The sequence below is a fragment of the Lissotriton vulgaris genome, chromosome 11 (assembly GCF_964263255.1).
Source record: "Lissotriton vulgaris chromosome 11, aLisVul1.2, whole genome shotgun sequence".
NCBI lineage: Eukaryota > Metazoa > Chordata > Amphibia > Caudata > Salamandridae > Lissotriton > Lissotriton vulgaris.
The window spans coordinates 371,067,882-371,087,828 of NC_141699.1; the positions used below are offsets into that span (position 1 = coordinate 371,067,882).

Below are 19,947 nucleotides of genomic sequence, written 5' to 3' on the forward strand. Positions count from 1 at the left end.
TGATTTCGTACGACGATCAATTGTTACAGTACATTCCACCCGCCCTCCCCTCCCCGTCTCATACATGTGTTCCGTTATTACTTCGAGTCCCTACCTTGATCCCCCCCTGTCCCACTCCCTAGTCATCTTCCCCCTCTTCATCTGCTGCCAAAGTGTCATCTTCCTCCAGCGGTTCACATATGTCCCCCCTGAAAACATTCCATGGGGTCCATATCTTGTTCCATTTTCACGGGCATGCTCTATTAGTGTATACAGTCCTCTCTATTATCATGACCCTGTCCATGTTTGCGCACCATTGTGTTAGTGTTGGAGTGTCTATCGCTCCCCATTTCTGTGCTATGTCGCATTTGGCTATTACCATACCTATCGTGGACTATTGTTGTCCGTGTCTGGAAAGTTCATTGGGCCCCCATATGTTGAGCAGGCATTTCCGTGGTTCGGGAATCAGGGATATCCCCATTGCTTGTGATATGGTATGCATGACTTGTCTCCAGAACTCCTGAATGCGAGGGCAATCCCAAATAGTGTGAAACAATGTCCCCTCTTCTCCACAACCGCGAAGACAATATGGATGTTGTACCCTCTGTATTGTGTGGAGCATCTTCCTCGTATAGTATACCCTATGTAGGATTTTAAGCTGTTTAAGTCGAAACTTTGCGAATTTGCCCACCTCCTTAGGAGACGCTAGCGCTTCGTTCCATTCAAAATCGTCCATTTCCCCTATGTCCTCCACCCATTTAGCTCTCAGTTTTATTGTTGGATCCGCTAGGTTATTTAACAGTTTGCGACACGTGAGGGACGTCGCTCGTTCCTGCATATAGTCCGTGAGAAGGCGGTCCTCGAGGGGAGATGCCTCTGGGACTTTCGTGCCGCGTGGGATGGCTGCTAGCAGAGCGTGTCGCACCTGTATATATCGAAACAATTCTGTGGGCCCCAGCTCGTATTGTTGCCGCAACTGGTCAAAGGGGATCACCGTGTCTTTATCCCACAGATCTCCCACTGTGGACAGACCAATGTTATCCCATAGCGTGAATCCCTTACTGCGTCTCAGATTTCCCAGGGCCCGCGTGTCCCACAGTGGGGTAAGTTTTGTAAGTTTCCCCTTCCAGCCCAGTTTTGCCTGTGCTGTATGCCACAGTGGTGCAGTGAGCCTTGTGGGCCCCACGAGTGTGCGCACTTTCCTTTGGTCATAGAGAGGTGCCAGTATGTTATGGGTACCTAATTGCTCCCTGTCCGCCCTGTATGCTGGGTCTTCCTGAGGTGCATGTAGCCATTGGTTTATGGGTTTTAGTTGCGCGGCCAAGTAATAGTTGCAGGTTCTGCAACGCAATCCCGCCGTCGTACCACCCCTATGCAATTTGGCCTGGGCTATTCGTGCCGTTCGATTATTCCACATGAGGCCTGCCATCAATGCTGACACCTTCCCGAAGTATCCTGTGTCTACTGGGTATGGTGTATTTTCTAGGATATACAGAAATCGGGGCAATGACATCATCTTATATAGCGCCGCTCTGCCCTTGTATGGCTTTGTTGACGCCATGTTTAGGGTGGTACCTGGCATTGATGAGCAGTTGAGCATCCCCTACTAGCACAGGAGAGCAGTTTTTACTTTTTCAGATCTAGTCTTGTGCCTGGAGCAGATTCAAGAGATTAAGAATCAGCATTTCTCTTTTTTTAAATACATTATCTTTATCTAGGTTAGCTAGTATTGGTTTTGCTAACCTGTATCTTCTCATTGAGTTTCAGGTTTTTAGCTTGAAAGGTATCCCATCAATGTCTAAATTGCTCCATTTAAGTAAATATCATTGGTTCAAAACATATTAGAAAATCTTATTGTTAAATTTACTTTGCAATTCTAATAATGTTGCGGGAGTGGTTTGTGAATTAAGTTTGTATAAAGCAGAAGAGAACCCTTTTGACATCTTTGGACTAGAGTGAGGGGAACGCATGGTACCTACTGTACACTTTTTGGAATTGCAATACAGTAAAACGATTGCTTTTTAATTCTATTGGCAAAACAATGTCTCTGTTTTGAAGTCGAAGTTGAGAGACTTGTAGGATAGTAGAATGTGTCTACATCTGACTGTTTATCCATCATGGAGAACTTTGTTCATGCCCCCCATCTCCAATAGACCAGAGGTCCCACAGTTGCATCTACAGTTTGGTATCATTGCAACAAACCCATTTCTACATATTATTAATTTCAGGATATTTTGTGCTTGTGCATCCTGCACAGCACCTGAAACTCTTCTTTCATTTGTTTCTCATTCTCAGAAGCAAGTCAGATCTGGGTTTATGTCACTCTGACTGATAGTTTGCATTCATTCAGAAGTTTGTTTTTGTGTACAGCACACCTTAAGAGGAGTTTATTTTAATTTGCCTGACAATTACTTTGAGCCGGAAATAATCTTTCTTTTTTAAAATCAATAAACAAGCTGTTGCTGCACTTGTGAATGTATTTGGTATTTTTCAATTGGGATTGATTATTCTGTGATTTGGAACATAATTTAAATGGTTTGTTCAGTAATGGTTCATGCTGGGATGTACAGTGTCTTGGGGGCGGGCGGGGGAAGGAGTTTCTCATTCACACACAGAATGTTTTTTTCATTGCTTTTATTTTCCATTGTGGAATATTAGTAGTTTGTATAGATTTCGAAGTCTAGCCTCTGTATCCCGTGCAATGTCTTTAATAGCCTATTGATTCCTGTAGTATGCAGTTTATTCACTTTAGTTCATTTTCCTTTGGTTTCGGGGCCAGGGTTTTATAGTTTTGCATTCTCTCTTTGGTAGAGGTTGACCTGTTTAGCCCCTCTCGAATCTCAGAGAAGGTCCTTCTACACTTGCTGAAGCACCCCAGTGTCAACCACGAGGTGAAGTTTGATGAAACCAACCGCCAAGCCCATGAACATTATCTTTATGAGCGAAACCAGTCAGTGGACTACTTCATCCTCATCTTACAGGTATCTGTTTTATGCTTTGAGCTGCACGCCCTGTGTGTTGGTGACCGTGGTTCCCCATTAACCTTTCCTTTAATCATAATCCTACTCAAGAGTGAGAACATGGTATTGCCCACTGGGATGTATGTAGGCTATGCATGTGAGACAAACAATTCCCCTTCTCTGCACCCCATCATCTTCTGCTGAGTTATATAGAACTGCCAGTAGGAAGGCATGTGGTACATTTATGGATTCCATTTGTCATTCCTATTTCCTATATATTTCTTTTACAGGCGTTCTTCCTACTGCATGAAACCACAGGCACTCTCTCAAAAATTGCAATTATCAACAGAACCAGTTCACCCACAGCTTAGGAGGAGAGGCTGGCTGGCTTTGCACAGGCCCCTGTGCTGTTTTCATTATGCACTGTGGTTTTGATAGATTGCCCTCAACAAGTCACCCTTAGTAGATTGATATCAAGCTACATGTTTGTAGTCTCAATGTCCTGTATGTTGGATGAAGTCAATCTGCCTTGTTTCGAATTTCACACCTATATACTAACCTTTTATTTGTTTTTCTTTCTCTTCAGGGAAGAGTGGAAGTGGAGATTGGAAAAGAGGGCCTGAAATTTGAGAATGGAGCCTTCACATACTACGGTGCTTCTGCACTGACATCTGCATCCTCAGGTGAGAGCCAATACTTGGACAGAAAGGATTTTATAACTTACTGCTCAATCGGTGAGGGTGATCTTTGGATAGTGAGAACCCTGAACTGACAGCGGTGTCCTCTGGCGAGAGTGTTCACTATAGACCGGAGGGCCAGTGGGAATCTCTGTGTTACTGCTGTATTCAGATGAGACATTTTTGAGGCATGGATCTCATCACTGACAACTCAATCCATAGATGATGGCTGTCTCTAGAGGTAAAACTCTCTGTGTTCGTCTTATTATTGGCAAGTGGGCGAGATCTCCAAAAGTTTCCCACTTTGGCAGGTGATCCTAATGAGAAGACCAGGTTTGTCCTCAGGACAGAAACTGTGAGCTCCTCAGTCACCAAAGTGCCTTTAAGTGAGACACCCCCCTGCTCATCCTAAAGCAGATGATATCAGCTGACTGAATATTTGGACTATTGGTAGTGGGTGGTCTGTGTCTGATCCAATGATAGAGGGTGTTCTCCAGCACTGAATCTTTCATAGCTTCACAATCTGCTTGTGAGAAAGCCCCCCTCCCCACTTATCCTCGTATTTGCAGGTTATTGAGCGGCGCTTGATTTTGTAAGGTTCGATACATGCAAATGTTTCTTCCCTTTCTACATTACCATTTATGCTAAATTGGCCTAATTCGATGCTACCCCCATATTAACCCCTTCCCTGCTGGCCCGTTTCCGCCCCTGTGCTGTAAACAAATGAACAGGGGCGGGTCATGACGAACCCCAGCCGTCATCAGCACACGAGCACTGTAGTGCATGACGGCTGGGGTTCGTCATCAGCATGGAAGGGGTTAAACCGTAGGATTTATTTGTTTTCTAATATTGAATGTAAATGCCAGAGCGATCCCTTGAATGGAACGGAGTGGTTGGTGCCAAAGAGGATTCATGTGAGAATGGTAGCTCCATTAGCACCAGGATACCATCCTGGGTGATAGTACGCTTTACAAACCTGCATAACAGTGATAAATATTGGGTCAGGAAATGTTCCTTCTGCGGCAAACAGGTATGTACCCTGCCCTGAGTGACCGGACTGGAGGTGAAATGGGTATCCTGACATTTGTTGGCCCTTCTAACATGCCAATATCATAAAGGAACTGCTGTCCATGTCCTGAGTTGTTGACATACAGTGGTAGTGTACTGATTTTTTTTTGTGAATAGTTTGGCATATACTTTTTTCTCTGTTATGGCCTATTATTCCTACTCATGTAAAGTTCACTTACGTATAGCACTTGGGCCCTTGCGCTCACACTCCTTGTGCATGTAAAATGCATGAATGCATTCTGAATGTGTGGCACATATGTGGTGGCAAGACTTCCTGTGTGGGGAAATTATGACTACTGGGACCACTCAGATCTATTTGGATTGCCCCTTGTTTATTGTGACACAAGATGGAGGGTGACTCCAGCTTACCAGATGGTTAAAGTGTATACCCTGCATTTCTAATCTGGAGGTTGAAAGCCCAAACACTGAAGTAAAGGAGGATGAAGACTGGGCTCTCTAAGACATTCTATTAGGGCCCTTTTAGCTGGGGATTGTCAATTACATTTTTCTGAACACTGACATTTGGTGGATGGTAGGGGAGGGGAGATTCTGGTGCTAAAGGTGAGGAAGTTTTGAGATTGGGCTTGCTCTTTTGACCGTTCCTGATTGCTACTTCAGGAAGGTTGTTGACAATCGAGTATTCACACATTGTACCAAAGTATTGGTTACACCTGCTTAGAGCTAGCATCAATGCTGCCTGCTGTGAGAGCCATAACCTTGCCCAAAGGCAGATTGCATTGCATCCAGAAAATGACATTTGAAAGGAAACCACCTCAAACCAGTTCCAGGACCTTAGACTGTGAAGCAACACACACACTCTGGAAAATGTGTGTAAAAGTGGGATCCAAACAACCACACTTTTATCCAGTTACACATTCTTCTTGACCATCTAAGGGAGTGCTCCACAGAGCACCATAAGAGCTGCTGCGAGACCTGCCTGCATGACAACTCATCTCCCAAAGATGAAGGAAGGTCACCTGAGGTCTGCACAACTTGCTGGGAATGCTGTGGGCTCGCCTCATATCTAGTTGGTGTTCTAACTGCCCAGAGGGAAGTAGAGTTCGTGCACCTGAAGGAGAAAAGACCAGGAGGAGGAGCCCAGCCGTGTCCCTGATATGTGGAACACCCAACGGTAAGCCTAGTGACCTTGGAAGTGAAATTGGAAGCGGCTCACATCAAGTGAGGTCATTCGGTCTCCCTTTGTGATTCCTGTGGCAAAAACTATGTGAAGAAACTACAAACGTAGAACAAGTGTGTGCTGTCCATGTTCCTACAGTAAGCCTGAGGGTCCTGTGCTGCCACTGCCCATGGAACGTATCCTTGAGTATCGTTGTTGCTGGAGTCAAAGAACTGCCTCCGGCCCAGAGAACACAATTGCCAAAGATGGGGATCCGTCGGCCATCCTGTATCTCTGTTCATCCCATAGCCACAGCGAGGAGCAGGACCGCCACATGCAGTCCTTTACTGCCAACAAAGACCCTGCGAGTGTGTTACCAACAAGTGTTCCATCCACCGCCGCATCAAACGGTGTCTCTGCTGTGGAGGTAACATAGGGATTGAGGTTGAAAGAGTCAGGGAATATAACTTGTATGCAGAAAGAGAAACTTGTTAGGAAGTTAATATTTGCCACCTTGACTCGCAACTGTTATTACTTACTGAACTGCCCAGCTTTTGCCTTGGACTGGCTATTTCTGAAAACTTATTGTAGATATTGGAAAGCACTCTATAATTCGAAGAGTGTACTATAGGTGAGATGGTGATTAACTAATACACATAGGTGGGAGCAAAAGATCCTTGTATCCGATCCCACCAATAAACTGTATTAACATGACTTGCTACGACATTTAAGTACTTTCTTTTTACTATGTTAGACTCTGGACTATATAGCGAATTATTGTGCCGCTGGTTTGACTTTGAGACTTTGCCTGCACACTACCTCCCATAGAAGTCTTTGACTGTTCATCCTCATTGATCCGACTGTAAATTGCAAAAGTAGTGCACCTCGCCCAGTTTACAGAGCTGTAATAGTATGAACCCCTGGGACAAACTACCCTATCCACTACAGTTGTGTCCCAGTAGTCTCCATCTGCCCTATGGCCCCAGAATGGGGTCTGACAATAGCATAGCTAGAAAGAATGATTATTTGGCACTCTACTGGATCCCTTATAAATAAACTATGCCACATAGATGCAGTACTTGGTTAATCTTAAATTATTCATTACTTTTCAGACCTGTTTATACGTGCCTCGATGTCCATACTTTGATCTCAGATCTTTCCGGGCAGCTGTGCAGACCATCTATATATTGAATATGTCTCTTCTAGTATTGAGTCGAAATTAGCTTAAGTAGGCTTAGGGTGTTTGTGACATTACTTCTCCTTCCCTACTCTCATGTTTAATTTTTCCAATGTTTACAGTTCATCATTCTCCAGTGTCCACCATCCAGCTGCACAATCGAGATCAGTCTGATACATCCGAAAATGTGAACTACTCCATGTATTGTCCTGACTACACTGTCCGGGCTCTCACAGACCTGCAGCTCATTAAGGTAAGTAATTGAATCTGTTCATTAACTGAGAAGTGGCTGTACTCTGTTTTCCAGGTACATTATCTTCATGTGTTGGAAGCCTTCTTCGCTGATCTTTGAATCATTTCAAACTCTGAATCTTAGACTAACTTCCTCCTGAATTATGATTTAATACTCATGGAATGTGCACTGCTCTGCATAGTCACCCAATATATCTGCCTATTTGCTGGATTCTGGAATACTTTACAATGGAAAAAATAGTTATTTAAATTTATTCTAAAGGCAGCATTTCTTTCTTTGTGTTAAATAAAAAAATGCGATTGTCAAAATCTTTTCTGAAAGGTTTTGATGATCAAAGCTATATTAAAAGCCACTTAAAAAAGGAAATTAGCTGTTCTTAAAGTTATCAGTCTGGAGTACATTGTCCACTGAAGCAGGATCCTTTCTAACTCAATAGCCTTTAGAAAATTACTTTTTAAGATGCAGCTCAATCTTTTTTGCACATTATCATTTGCAGCAGTTCTTGTTTAGGGATATATATACAGTTAGCAGCATATGCTGCTTTAGAGCACATGTTGTGCACATATTGTGCACCCTACTACGATATAGCTTTGTCTCAAAATGTATTACTTTTAAGAAGTACTTTTTGTTTTGAGACCAAAGGACTGACGATCCCAGAGACCCATCAACCAGGGAACCCAGAGGCTCCAACTTCAGAAACCAGATTTCCCGCATCTACAACGAAACTTGCACCCAGGAAAAAGAGCCATATCTTGGATCTCGAGCATCAACACCAAGGACGACTTGGAACAACCTTGGCCATGGAAGGATGTTTTGTGCATGCATTGAGAGGACCATCCTCCTAGTGATTGGTCTACAAGACAGTCTTGCCTCCAAACCAGAGAACAGTACCAAAAAGAATGCCATGCCTTAATCAAGACAACTTCTTGTAAAAAGGCTTGACCCTTCAGTTGATGCTGCTTTTTGAAGCCCGATACCACTCTGCACTAAATTGCTCTTCGACTTTGGAAAAGTTTGAGCCTGGAAGCCCATAAGGTCTTCGACTCAAAGTACTGATACACGATCGAGAAATGTTCAAGAAGGATGTGATTTTCCTCGCACACCATAATCAGATGTGCGGTAGCAAACCATTTGCATTAAGTGATGAAGGCCATATAATGTATATTTTTGCCCGGCCTCCACGATGCTCAGAGGCTTCACAAAAAATGCAGGCTTACATTTGAAGGGGCCATATTGAAGGAGATCAGGGCATTCCTATCCCTTAAAACAAAAAGATAACTAGTGACACACCGCCATCTGAATTCCATTACTCCCTTTCCAACTCAGACTAAAATACTTCTGCAATTCTATTTCTTCCACATCAAGATCCAGGGACAGAAGAGTAAGAAAATAACATATGGTAGGACTATAGCATAGACCTCCATGATGACGAACTACTTTAGCTACCCAGTGAAGGCTGCTCTCTGCTGGATGACACTTTGTCAGATCAGTCATTAATAGTGAGTACTTCAATGCAGCTCAATATTCTACTTCAAATAGAGGCAGAGAATGACTTGCGCATGGAGACCCTATCAAGAATAGGGCGGTTGAATGTTTATTTGCCAGTGCTGAAGACCATGTTAAATTGTTTGGCCATTAACAATAAGAACCCTGCCAAAACAATGTTGAATACAACACGGGTCAAGGATAAATTGAAACTTGGATCACAGGATTTTTTGTTCATCACTTGACAAGTGCCTCTAGACTTGCTTGTTGTGCACACAGCAAGAAAGAGACCTTCTATGCTGGGTTCAAAAGGTACCCCGGACCCTGATTGAGAGTAAGCAGATAGTCACTGCAGGCTAGTGTGTGGCAGTCTAGGCTGCAACACAGTTGCACATTACGAACTGAATGGCACTACAATCCTGAAATGATATACACCAGTGGGAGGAGATGCAAGACACAGGAAATCATGCAGGAAGCCAAAGTTCTATCGAATGCAAGTGTTTGATGTGCACTGGAGGCAGGAGACATGACCTACAAACCAGTAAATATCAATGCTCTACATGTACATGCTTGTCTAGGATTGTTGGGTTTACTCTGAAAGGCCAGCCATCTCTCATCAACTTAAATTTAAAAGAGTACATCTGTTTGTATCCCAAGTAGATGAAATGCTGGAAAAAAATTAAAGATTCAGACACTGTGAAGGCCACGAGTACCCCTCAGCATTAACAGCAAAATTATTTTTGTGGCCTCAAACGCACCACAGCAAAAGGCTGTGCAAGACCACTATATCAATCATAGTAGTCCTTTCAGCCAGAACGTCTGCCGCAAGGTCCACAGCATGCAAGCAGGATAAGTATGCTTTGGGGTCCTTCCATTGTAATGGCCAAGCCAAATACACAGTTGCCTAAGGAAGACGTGTCTCTGCCACAAAAGTGACCTCACATAGATTGCCCAGACTGTGTAGCAACATTCAGGGTGGGTGACTAAATGAGGTTTTACCTCCCACGGGAAGAGGAGCATATCCTCATATTAATGGATTCTTTCCATCACCCAGTTATTGTTTAAAAGTTAACATTAGTGTTTCCAATACCACCACATGACACAGCACAGGAACATTTGGCTCGCTTGGCAGAAGCAAATGTACAGTTTCTCAGAGATACAATATAAAAAGTTCCAGCACACCAGCAGGGACAAGGGGTGTATTCTTGAACGTTTGTGCTGTATGATCGACCTAAGGACACTCAACAGTTATATTATGTTCAACCCCATCAAAATGACAACCTTGTCAGACTACATTACTTGCTATGTTATGTTTTGTTAATTTATATTTGCAAAGCACCAAATCACCATGAACTGCAGACCATGAACACAAGGATCCCATATTACTTGCTGGTCGGGCACAATTGGGGTAAAACTTCTCCAAATGCCTCAGTGAACAAGATGGTCTTAAGTTTCCTCCTAAATGTGAGTACAGTGGCTTTCCCACGTAAACTCTCTGGTAGCTTGTTCCAAAGCTGGGGAATCACAACAGAGAAGGCACGCCCCTATCTCCCCCCCCCCCCCCCCCCCCTCACCCAAGGTGGTTCTATTAAAACGCGGACAGGCCAACAGATGTGTCTGTGATGACCGAAGGCATCGACCCGGAACATAAAGTTTCAGTCGGTCTTTTTTTGTTTCATTCAAATCATTTTTATTGGTTGTTTCAGTGTCAAAATAAATGCATACATCACTACTATGGAAACAGTACAGTAATGCAAAAGGATAATAAGTAACGTAATGTATGGAGCAATAAAGAAATACATATGACATACACCGGCGTACGTGGTTGGTTGGATTGGGGTCGCATATATAACAGTCTTCATCGGTAGAACTTGAAATAGTACAGATTAAGAAGCGGTAAAGTTATGAGGTTGGAGCTCAGGGTCTCAGGGTGAAAAAAGCTAATAGGGTAACTCAACCCACCCGGGTTCGGGTCCAATGTGTAGGGGGGTGGCGAAACCTAAGGCGGTTTATGGGTGGTAAAGTAACTGTCAAGGGGAGACCACATCCTTCTCGTAGGGGGGCGCCAAGGTGATTGTTGGAGGGCTATGTTATCCGCTCCTCGTAGGCTAATTAACCAGTTGAGTCAGCAGTCAAAGTTAGCTTTGCTAGTGTCTTTCCAATTGCTAAGGACTACCTTAACAGCTGCTGTGAGCAGGAGATCTAGTAATGCTCTGTCATCTGCGTTGAGAGAGGGATCTTGGGTGAATCCGAAGGCCAGGTACGGTAGCTCTCTGGACGGAGAAATGGGGAGAACCTTACTAATAAATTCGAATATATTATCCCAGAAGGGGGTTACACAGTCGCATTGTAGGATAATGTGTGCTAAGTCGCCTTCCGCCCGCTTGCAGTTCCAGCAAAAGGCGTCTGGGCTGATGTTATGAGCATAGAGACGCGCCGTAGTCCAAAAGGCTTTGTGGAGGAGCCAATATTTGGTCTGGGATAAAGTAGGGCTGATTTTGTGTCGCATGGAAGATTCCCAGGTATTGGTCCAATCCTTTTCTGAGATCGGCCTGGATGAAAGTGCAGACCAGAACTGTGTGAGCGGTGTGGTCAGATTTGATTGTTGGGGGCGAATGAGTTTGTAGACATAGGACACCTGGTGGCCTAATCTATTTCACTTAGCTAGGTAAATTGGAAGGGAGGGGGGTGTCAGAGAAAGTTTCGCTTTAGAGAGTGCAGCTTTTATGTTTAAGAAGGAGTAAAATTCTATTGGCGCAAGGCTATAAGTAGCTTGTATGTCTCTGAATGGAATAGGGTATGACCCCTCAAATGGTTGGTGCGGGAAGAGGATGCCTTTTTTTATCCACTGCGAATTAAATAATGGTTTGCCTTTGTACAGTATAGAACGATTATTCCATAAGGATTCCCAGCCTGAGCGGCGGATGCTATGTTTAAAAATTTATCAATTTTAAGAAGTGCCGCTTTCGTATTACGGAAAATTGGTTTTGAGTGGGTTAGTATGTTTAAGTTGGTAGAAAGGGCAGCAGCAGGGGCAATGCCGTCTAGGATCGCTCGTTCGACTTCCAGCCAGACAGGGGTGTCGTTTTCCGTGGGGGCTAGCCAGTGGGTACCTTGTTTTGCGAGGAAGGCGGTCTCATAGCGCCTAAAGTCTGGTAGGTTGACCCTTCCTAATTACTTGTCTAAGCGTAATTTTTTAATGCTGATCCTTGCCTTTTTCCCTTTCCACGGGAAGTTGGTAAGTGCCTGATCGAGTTTGTGGTAGAAATCGTGGGTAAGGGTTAGAGGAAGCATGGAAATGAGATAATTCACCAGGGGCGAAATTATCATCTTGATGGTCTCAACTCTGCCCCACCAAGTGATGAAGCCAGGGGACCATCCTTCCAGTTGGTTTTTGATTTTGGTTAAGGTCACCTTCTCGTTTTGCAGCAGAGTTTCCATAAGGGAGTCTCCAAACTCTATCCCCAGGTACTTTACAAACCCTGATTGCCAGCAGAGACCAGAGTTCCCCAGCATATCTTTGGTGCCCAGGATGTCCCAACGGTTTGACCTCTGATTTTTCCCGATTGAGTTTATACCCGGAATGGGTGCAATACGTTTCAATGGTGGACATCAAGGCAGCGATGGAGGTCTCCGGGGACTCGGATACTATTAGGACGTCATCCGCATTGGCGGCTAATTTAACGCATGTATCTCCAAAACTCACACCTTTCATTTTCTCATTCTTTCTGATGTCGGCGATTAGGGGTTCCATCGCCAGGAGGAAGAGTGACGGGGAGAGGGGGCAGCCCTGTCTGGTTCCCTGTTCCAGATTAAATGGTTCCGACAGTGAGCCATTTATGGCAATACGAGCGGATGGGGAGAGGTGCAAAGCCATTACCATATCTATGAAGGTGCTCCCTAGGTTGAAGTTGGACATGCAATGTTTAAGAAAGAGCCAAGAGACTCTATCGAATGCTTTCTCCGCATCTAGTGTAATAGCCACAGAGGGAGCAGCAAACGTCTTGGCCTTTTCTATAACATGGCAGAGAAGTCTCGTGTTATCATTAGACATGCGATGTTTGAGGAAGCCAACGTGTGATGTACTAATTAATTTAGGGAGGAGTGAGTTCAGCCTGGTTGCGAGAATTTTGGCATAGATCTTACAGTCCAGATTTATTAAAGATATCGGTCGGTAGTTTTTGGTTAGAAGAGGATCCTTCCCTTCTTTAGGTATGATAATGATAGTGGCCTCACTCATTGATTTAGTAACCCCTTTTTTTGAGGCGAAGGATTGGAACAATTTTAGTAGGGCTGGGCTGATAGGGGTATTGAGTTCTTTATCGAATCCGGCTGAGAAGCCGCCAGGGCCTGGTGCTTTATTGCTTTTGAGGGTTTTAATGGAATGTCGAGAGCATCATTGAGTTTTGGCTTAATGAGCTCAGGTAGTCAAAGCACGCCTGCGTGTCAAAGTCTAATTTATTCTTGTAGAGGTCTTCATAAAAGGACCTGAAGGTGTGAAGGATGTGGTTTTGTTTAGTTTGGACGGTATTGCTTTGATCTTTGATAGAGGCAATGTTAAAGAGCCGTTTTTTATGTTTTAGATAGGATGCCAGTAGTTTCCCAGCTTTGTTGCCCTCACACATCTTCAGGGCCTTAAATTTATTAACCCAAACCTCCGCTCTTCTGCTAAGAATCGCGTTGTATTCGTATTTCTTTTTAGTGAGGTTGTTTAGAATCGACGTGTTGAGGAGGTCAGCTGCATGGGAAAGTTCTAGGGTCTTAATGTCATTCTCTAGATTTAGTTTTTGTTAGTGTGCGTCCGGATGCCAATAACCACTCCTCTTATGGTGGCCTTCAGTGCGTCCTAGACAGTCGCTATGTCCGAACCCGGAGTATCGTTTAAGGTGAGGTAATCATGTATGGCAGTCTCTATCTTTTTTTTGTTTTCTGGGTCGGAGAAAATATCATTAAAGCGCCACCTCTTCGGTGGAAGAATGGGCCTGGACCCTGGAGCCTACTAGTCTGGTTTGTATGCTGGAGTGGTCAGAGACCAGTTTGGGAGCCATATTGGTCTCTTCAATAAGATGTGTGAAAGGGCTGTTGATGAGGATAAAATCAATTCTGGAATAGGAATTGTGGGGAGTCGAGTAAAACGTGTAGTCACGACCGTCTGGGTGCTGCAATCGCCACAAATCTTGTAGGTTGAATTTGGAGCATAGGCGTTTCAAACTATTGTGTGAACGAGTGGGGTGATAGGTACAATTTGATTGGCGATCAATAACTGGGTCTAATGGTAAGTTAAAGTCCCCTCCAACGATTAGTAGCTCATCCTGTGGAATGTTTTCAAGTATAGGCGAGAGTGAGTCCCAAAAGACGGGGTCATCGCCATTTGGCCCATAAATATTCAGTACATGGATGTGGTCGTCGTTCTTTAGAAGGTGTGCCATGATTATCCTACCACCGGTATCTTGAGTGTGTGATACTATGGAAATGTTGGACTTCTTTGCAATGAGGGTGAGGACCCCCCTCTTTTTGTGCACTGCCGGTGAGCATAGTGTGCGAAATCCAGTGTTTAAAAAATTCAGCTTCATCATTTGACAGTTTGGTCTCCTGGAGTAGGAAGATGTCGCCCTTGGATTTGGCTAGGTATTCTAGGATTTTCCTCCGTTTAACCGGATGGTTGAGTCCTTTGACGTTTAGGGAGACAATGTTAAGGCCCTCCGATATGGACTTGGTATGGGTCATGGGGCAATAGTGTGTCGCTTATGAGTTGGTAAGCTTACTGCGGTAAGCATTACAGCGAGATTGGATTTGTGGATATGTCTGGTGCAGCGATGAGGTTCGTGAGAGTCAGAAAAAGGCTGTGAGAGCATGAGGCGAGCAACCAACGAGAGACATTGCAGCTGTGTAGAGATCTGTACTATTGTGAACAAAAGGACATCAGAAAAGAAAATAAAAGAGCACAAAAGACATAGTGAAACAATCCAAGAATTTAACCCCTCCCCTCTCCCCCCTCTCTTTCTACCCCCCCTCCTCCCATCCTGACACCCCCCCCCCCCACCACAGCCTCCCTCTCCCCCAGAGCTAGAACTTAGGAGCAGTGACGGCAGTACCGTCCAAGCTCAACATAGGATGAATTTATTTGCATAACAGGAGATATCAACACTTCTAGTCAGTATACTCTAGCAAAGCATAGTAAAGCAGTTGGTGTTATAGCTGTACAAGCACTAACTGGTCAGGGGTACTGGGCTACCTTTTTCTAGGACTATGCGATTATAGAAAGTATACCAGAGCACATTAACAATGCAAGAGCCATTAGCGTGAGTACGTTCTTCTCCAGAGCGGAGATAACAACAGTGTCATTGAGTGTCTCTACTATAATAGTCTTACCAGTTCAGACCCGAACGGAGAAGTGACAAACATATGTCGTGCTGTGAGGCACAAATGAGGGCAAGAATTGTTCCTACCTGGCGGAGGTGTACAACTTGGATATTAAAATGATCTTATACAACAGAAACGTGATTTTACATGGAATAAGTAGGTAAACAGGCAAATGTAGGTGACCCACACAAGTGGCGTAGTTCTTCAGGCAAGTGGATGATCAGCTCAACCATGCCCCGTGCTTGTATGTGCAGATTCATGGACATCAGTCTTTCGTTTGTTTGACGCGCCGTTAGAGGAGTCCATTGCTTGTGGCAAGGAATCATCCAGGAATTGTGCTAATTCTTTGGGGTCAGAAAAGAAGCGAGGCTTGCTGTGGGAGAGGATTTTGAATTTCGCCGGAGCTGCAAAGGAGAACTGTATACCTTTTGGATTTCAGTTTTTCTCTTTGGGCCAGGAAGCCTTTTCGTACCTCCACTGTGTCTTTTGAGTAATCCTGAGTGAAGGTGATTTTGTGGCCTTCCCAGGTGACGGAGTGGTTGTGTCTGGCGAATTGCAGGATGGCTTCTGTGTGTTGGAAGCGTAGTGGCTTACAGATCAGCGGGCAAGGGCCCTTGTTTCCATGAGGGATGAAGGTTGGTATTCTGTGAGCCCGGTCAAGCTCAAGATCGTGATTGAAAGAAATACCAGTTACCGCCGGGATTCATGCGTCCAAGAAAGCTGCGCAGGATTCAGAATCTTTCTCCGCATTCTCAGGAACACCAAAAATGTGAACATTTCCCCTCCTGTTCCTATCTTCCAAATCTGCATTCTGGCGTTTGAGGAAGTCTATGCTCTTGTGTACAGAGTTCATGTCCACCCTAATCGCAGTAAGTTCAAGCTGCATGGTATCTGTATTGCTCTTCGTAGATTTGGCAAGGTCATGTACCTCTGCCAGTTTTTTGAGGATCATTTCCAGAGTGCTGTTGAGGTCCGCTCTAACTTTGATGGGTGATTCCGATAGAGATGGTTCAGGCCGCACTTTCTTGTTCTTTTTGTCGTCTCTTTCTGCCATTTTGTTGGTTTTTCGTTGCGGGCTAGCGATGGGGCGGAGGTCTTCCAGTTTGACAGTAGGGCCAGGTCCAGAGAGAGCGGATAGCGGCTAGGCTGAAGCGGGAGATGGAATTGATCACTGTTCTGGGTGAAAGTACCGGAAGTGACGCGGACTGGATATTGGGAGATTCAGTCCCAAGGATTGCGTTTCTTATTTATGTATGGCCGGGGTAGGTGCAGGGTTCACACCCGAATGGCTCTCTGGTTCTCTATTTTGGCGGCACTGGATGTGACCGTGGTGGTTGTGGCGCTCCCTTTGTTATAAGACGGTGCTTACTGGTATCGCAGGGGTCTCCACGGATTTCCCTGGGGTGGCGTAGCCCTATTTAGCCGGTGATCCGGTGACAGGAGCCAGAGATGGGCACTCAGCAATGGGCACTCAGCATTTACAATGGGCACAGCGATGATAGTTGAGCACTTGCTTTAGGACTTAGTGGCTTTGGGCCGGGGCAGCAGAGTGCAAGCAGTCAGAATAGTGTTGTAGGTCGGCTGCCAGGAACTGTAAGGTAACTTTGGCACTACTGTTGGCTCTGGTGTCCCACGTGCATCATAGGCGCCTCATTGGCAGTGTTGGCAACATTGGTGGTAGGCTGGCCTGGTGCAGGTGTGTCTGATTGAATCCCCACGTTGTATTCTGCGGTTTTCGCGCTAGAAATGTCGTTTCCGCTGCCATTTTGGGGTCAGGCAAGTCCCCTGGGAGGTCCGGTCACTGTTGTTCGATGGGGTGCACCCTCCTAAACAGACATCAATACCAACATTAGGATGAGATGGGGTAATTGCTCAAGCACCTCCCGGAACAATACCGTAAGAAGGCATCACACCTTGTGGAAGAAGGGAAAAGCATTGCAAACTTGTGCCTGAAGACAGCCTTGGATGGGGCTGAAACATCCAGCAGATTGATGGCTTTAGGCATCACAGAGAGAAGGCAAGCCTGGCTCAGGATCTCAGGTTTCAAGGCTGTGGTGCAGAACAACATCCTGAACACACCCTTCAATGGTGAAACACTGTTCGGAGCCCCAGTTGATGAGAAGCTCACACAACTGAAGAAGGACAACGAGACGGCAAGGTCCATGGGGGCCCTGCAATTCAGGGTGATGTGAAGGGGCACTCTTACGCGGAGGCCAAACGGCAGAGGTGGAAACCAGCGAGGAGAATCTCACCAGGCGTTCCACCTGGGACAACAGAGTGACAACCAAGGTCACCAGGGCCAGCAGAGGCAAAACTGGAACTACCAGAACAGGGGCCAGTCCTTTCGATCAAGAGGAAACGGACGAGGACAAAGAAGAAGAGGCGGTGAACAACCCCCCTCTAAGTGACTGCTCACGAGAAAAGGTGCTCACCCACCCGAACCCTCCGGGGTAAGAGCACGGAAAAACAAAGAGGAGAGGGATACACGGACAGGACACAAAAGATCATATAACTCCAGTAGGAGGCAGGCTAAGATTTTTCTCCAGGAGTGGAGAAAAATCACCACAGACAAGTGGATACTGAACATCATGCAGTTCGGATACTGCATAGAGCTGCTAAAGAATCCACCAAACAGAAAGCCCAAGAGAAGAGAGCACTCGGGAACAGAGCTGCAACTGCTCCAAAAGGAAGCCCAAGAACTACTCCTCAAAGAGGCCATCGAAACAGTCCCATTCAAAGAACGGAACAAAGGAGTGTACTCAAACTACTTCCTGGTACCGAAAGTGGACGAAAGCCTAAGACCTATCCTGGACTTACGGTTCCTAAACAAATATGTAAAGACCCAAAAATTCAAGATGACGTCCCTGCAAGAAATTATCCCACAAATTAAGGCCGGGGACTTCTTGTCCACCATAGACCTCAAGGATGCGTACCTGCACATCCCCATGAACAGGCAGCACAAGCACATGCTAAGGTTCGCAGTGAACAACGATCACTACCAGTTCACAACCCTGGCCTTCGGTCTAAAATCCGCACCAAGGGTGTTCACCAAATGCCTCGCGTCAGTGGCCGTGCATCTGCGAAGGGAGGAGATACACGTGTACCCCTAACTAGACGACTGGCTCGTAAAGGCAAGCCCGTACAGGACGTGCAAAGATCACGCACAGCAAGTCATGAGAACGCTAACAGGCCTGGGTTTCTCCATACCCTGGGGAAAATGCTCAATGGAACCGGAGCAGGTGAAGATCTTCTTGGGTGCTCAAATCGACACCGTGCAATGCAGGGTGTCACCCAGCGAAAAGAGAACACTCAGCCTACTGAGGGAGAAACGTCACTACCAGAAGGGGCGAGCTCTGACAGTGAGGACATTGAGCAAGATCTTGGGGATGATGGCGTCGTGCATACACCTGGTCCCCAATGTACGCCTACAGATGAGACCGCTCCAAGTGTGGCTACAACAGCAATGGGCACAAGCTACAGGAAGTTGGGAGGATCTAGTGGTTGTAACGCACAGGGTGCAGGAAGAAATAAGGTGATGGACCAAGGAAAGGATAACAGTAGGGAAACCTCTAACACCACCGGACCCAACAGTGACCATTACCACAGACGCATCCCAGAAGGGGTGGGGCGCACACATGAACAAGCTCAGAGTGATGGGCCTGTGGAGCCCTACAGATGCGGTCAGACACAGACACATCAATTACCTGGAGCTGAAAACAGTGTTGCTAGCACTCAAGGCCTTCCAGAAACACCTGTACAGCCAGAAGGTGCTGATACAAACAGACAACACCACAACGATGTTTTACATAAACAAACAGGGGGGAACTCAATCATTCCCCCTGTCAAACTTGGCACAGGAAATCTGGAGATGGGCAATACCACTCAAAATAGACCTGCTAGCCATACACCTGCCAGGGAAGGACAAAGTAGAAGTGGATTGGCTCAGCAGGCAGACTTCAGCATCCCACGAGTGGGAACTCAATATACAGGAGACAGAGAAACTATTCAGGAGGTGGGGCACTCCGACAATAGACCTATTTGCAACACGCCGGAATGCAAAATGCCAATACTTTGCATCCAGGCAACCAGAGGCACTATCACAGGGGAATGCCCTATGGATAAGCTGGTCAAAGACATTTGCCTACGCTTTTCCCCCGATACCACTGATCCCCAGAGTTCTGAACAAATGCATGACAAGCAACATGACACTGATCCTGGTGGCACCACAATGGGCCAGGCAGACCTGGTACTCTCAGATAATGAAGATGGCGCAGGGGCCTCCCCACAAGTTCTCAAAAAGAAGAGACCTACTGTCTATGGAAAACGGAGAAGTGCTACACCCAGAGCCTCAACCTCTCAGCCTGGCTCCTGAGGACTTAGAGTTCGCACATCTAAAACTACCAGAGAGCACCCTGAGAGTGCTGCGAGAGGCAAGAAGGCCCAGCACACGCAAATGCTATGGGGCAAAATGGAGAAGATTCACTCAATGGTGTTGCAAGAAAAAACTACACAGAAAACTGATAAGGGAATCTACGGTGCTAAGGTACCTCACGCACCTAATAAAGGCTAAACTAAGCTCATTCTCGCTAAGGGTGCACCTGGCAGCGATTGTGGCATACACAAGAGGAGAAACAGGGAGACGCTTCTTCACATCTCAGGTCGTGAAAAGATTCTTGGAAGGGGCTAAAAGAATAGCGCCACCAAAGAGAATGCCACCACCGGCTTGGAACCTGAATGTAGTACTGACAGAGCTCATGAAAGCACCCTTCGAGCCGATCCACAAAGCACCACTGTAAATGCTGACTATGAAAACTGCCTTTCTGGTAGCAATCACATCGCTACGGAGAGTGAGCGAACTGCAGGCTCTA

General features: G+C 45.7%; 1 protein-coding gene across 2 annotated transcripts in view; it reads left to right on the plus strand.

Annotated features, from left to right (window-relative positions):
* CNNM3 (cyclin and CBS domain divalent metal cation transport mediator 3) overlaps positions 1–19,947 on the plus strand; it is a 375,209-nt gene that overhangs the window by 239,759 nt on the left and 115,503 nt on the right. For both annotated transcript variants that reach the window (XM_086943352.1, XM_086943351.1), the window contains exons 4-6: positions 2,791–2,960; positions 3,526–3,622; positions 7,101–7,231. In XM_086943352.1, coding sequence (XP_086799478.1) covers positions 2,791–2,960; positions 3,526–3,622; positions 7,101–7,231 — 398 coding nt within the window. The remainder of the gene's footprint in view (positions 1–2,790; positions 2,961–3,525; positions 3,623–7,100; positions 7,232–19,947) is intronic.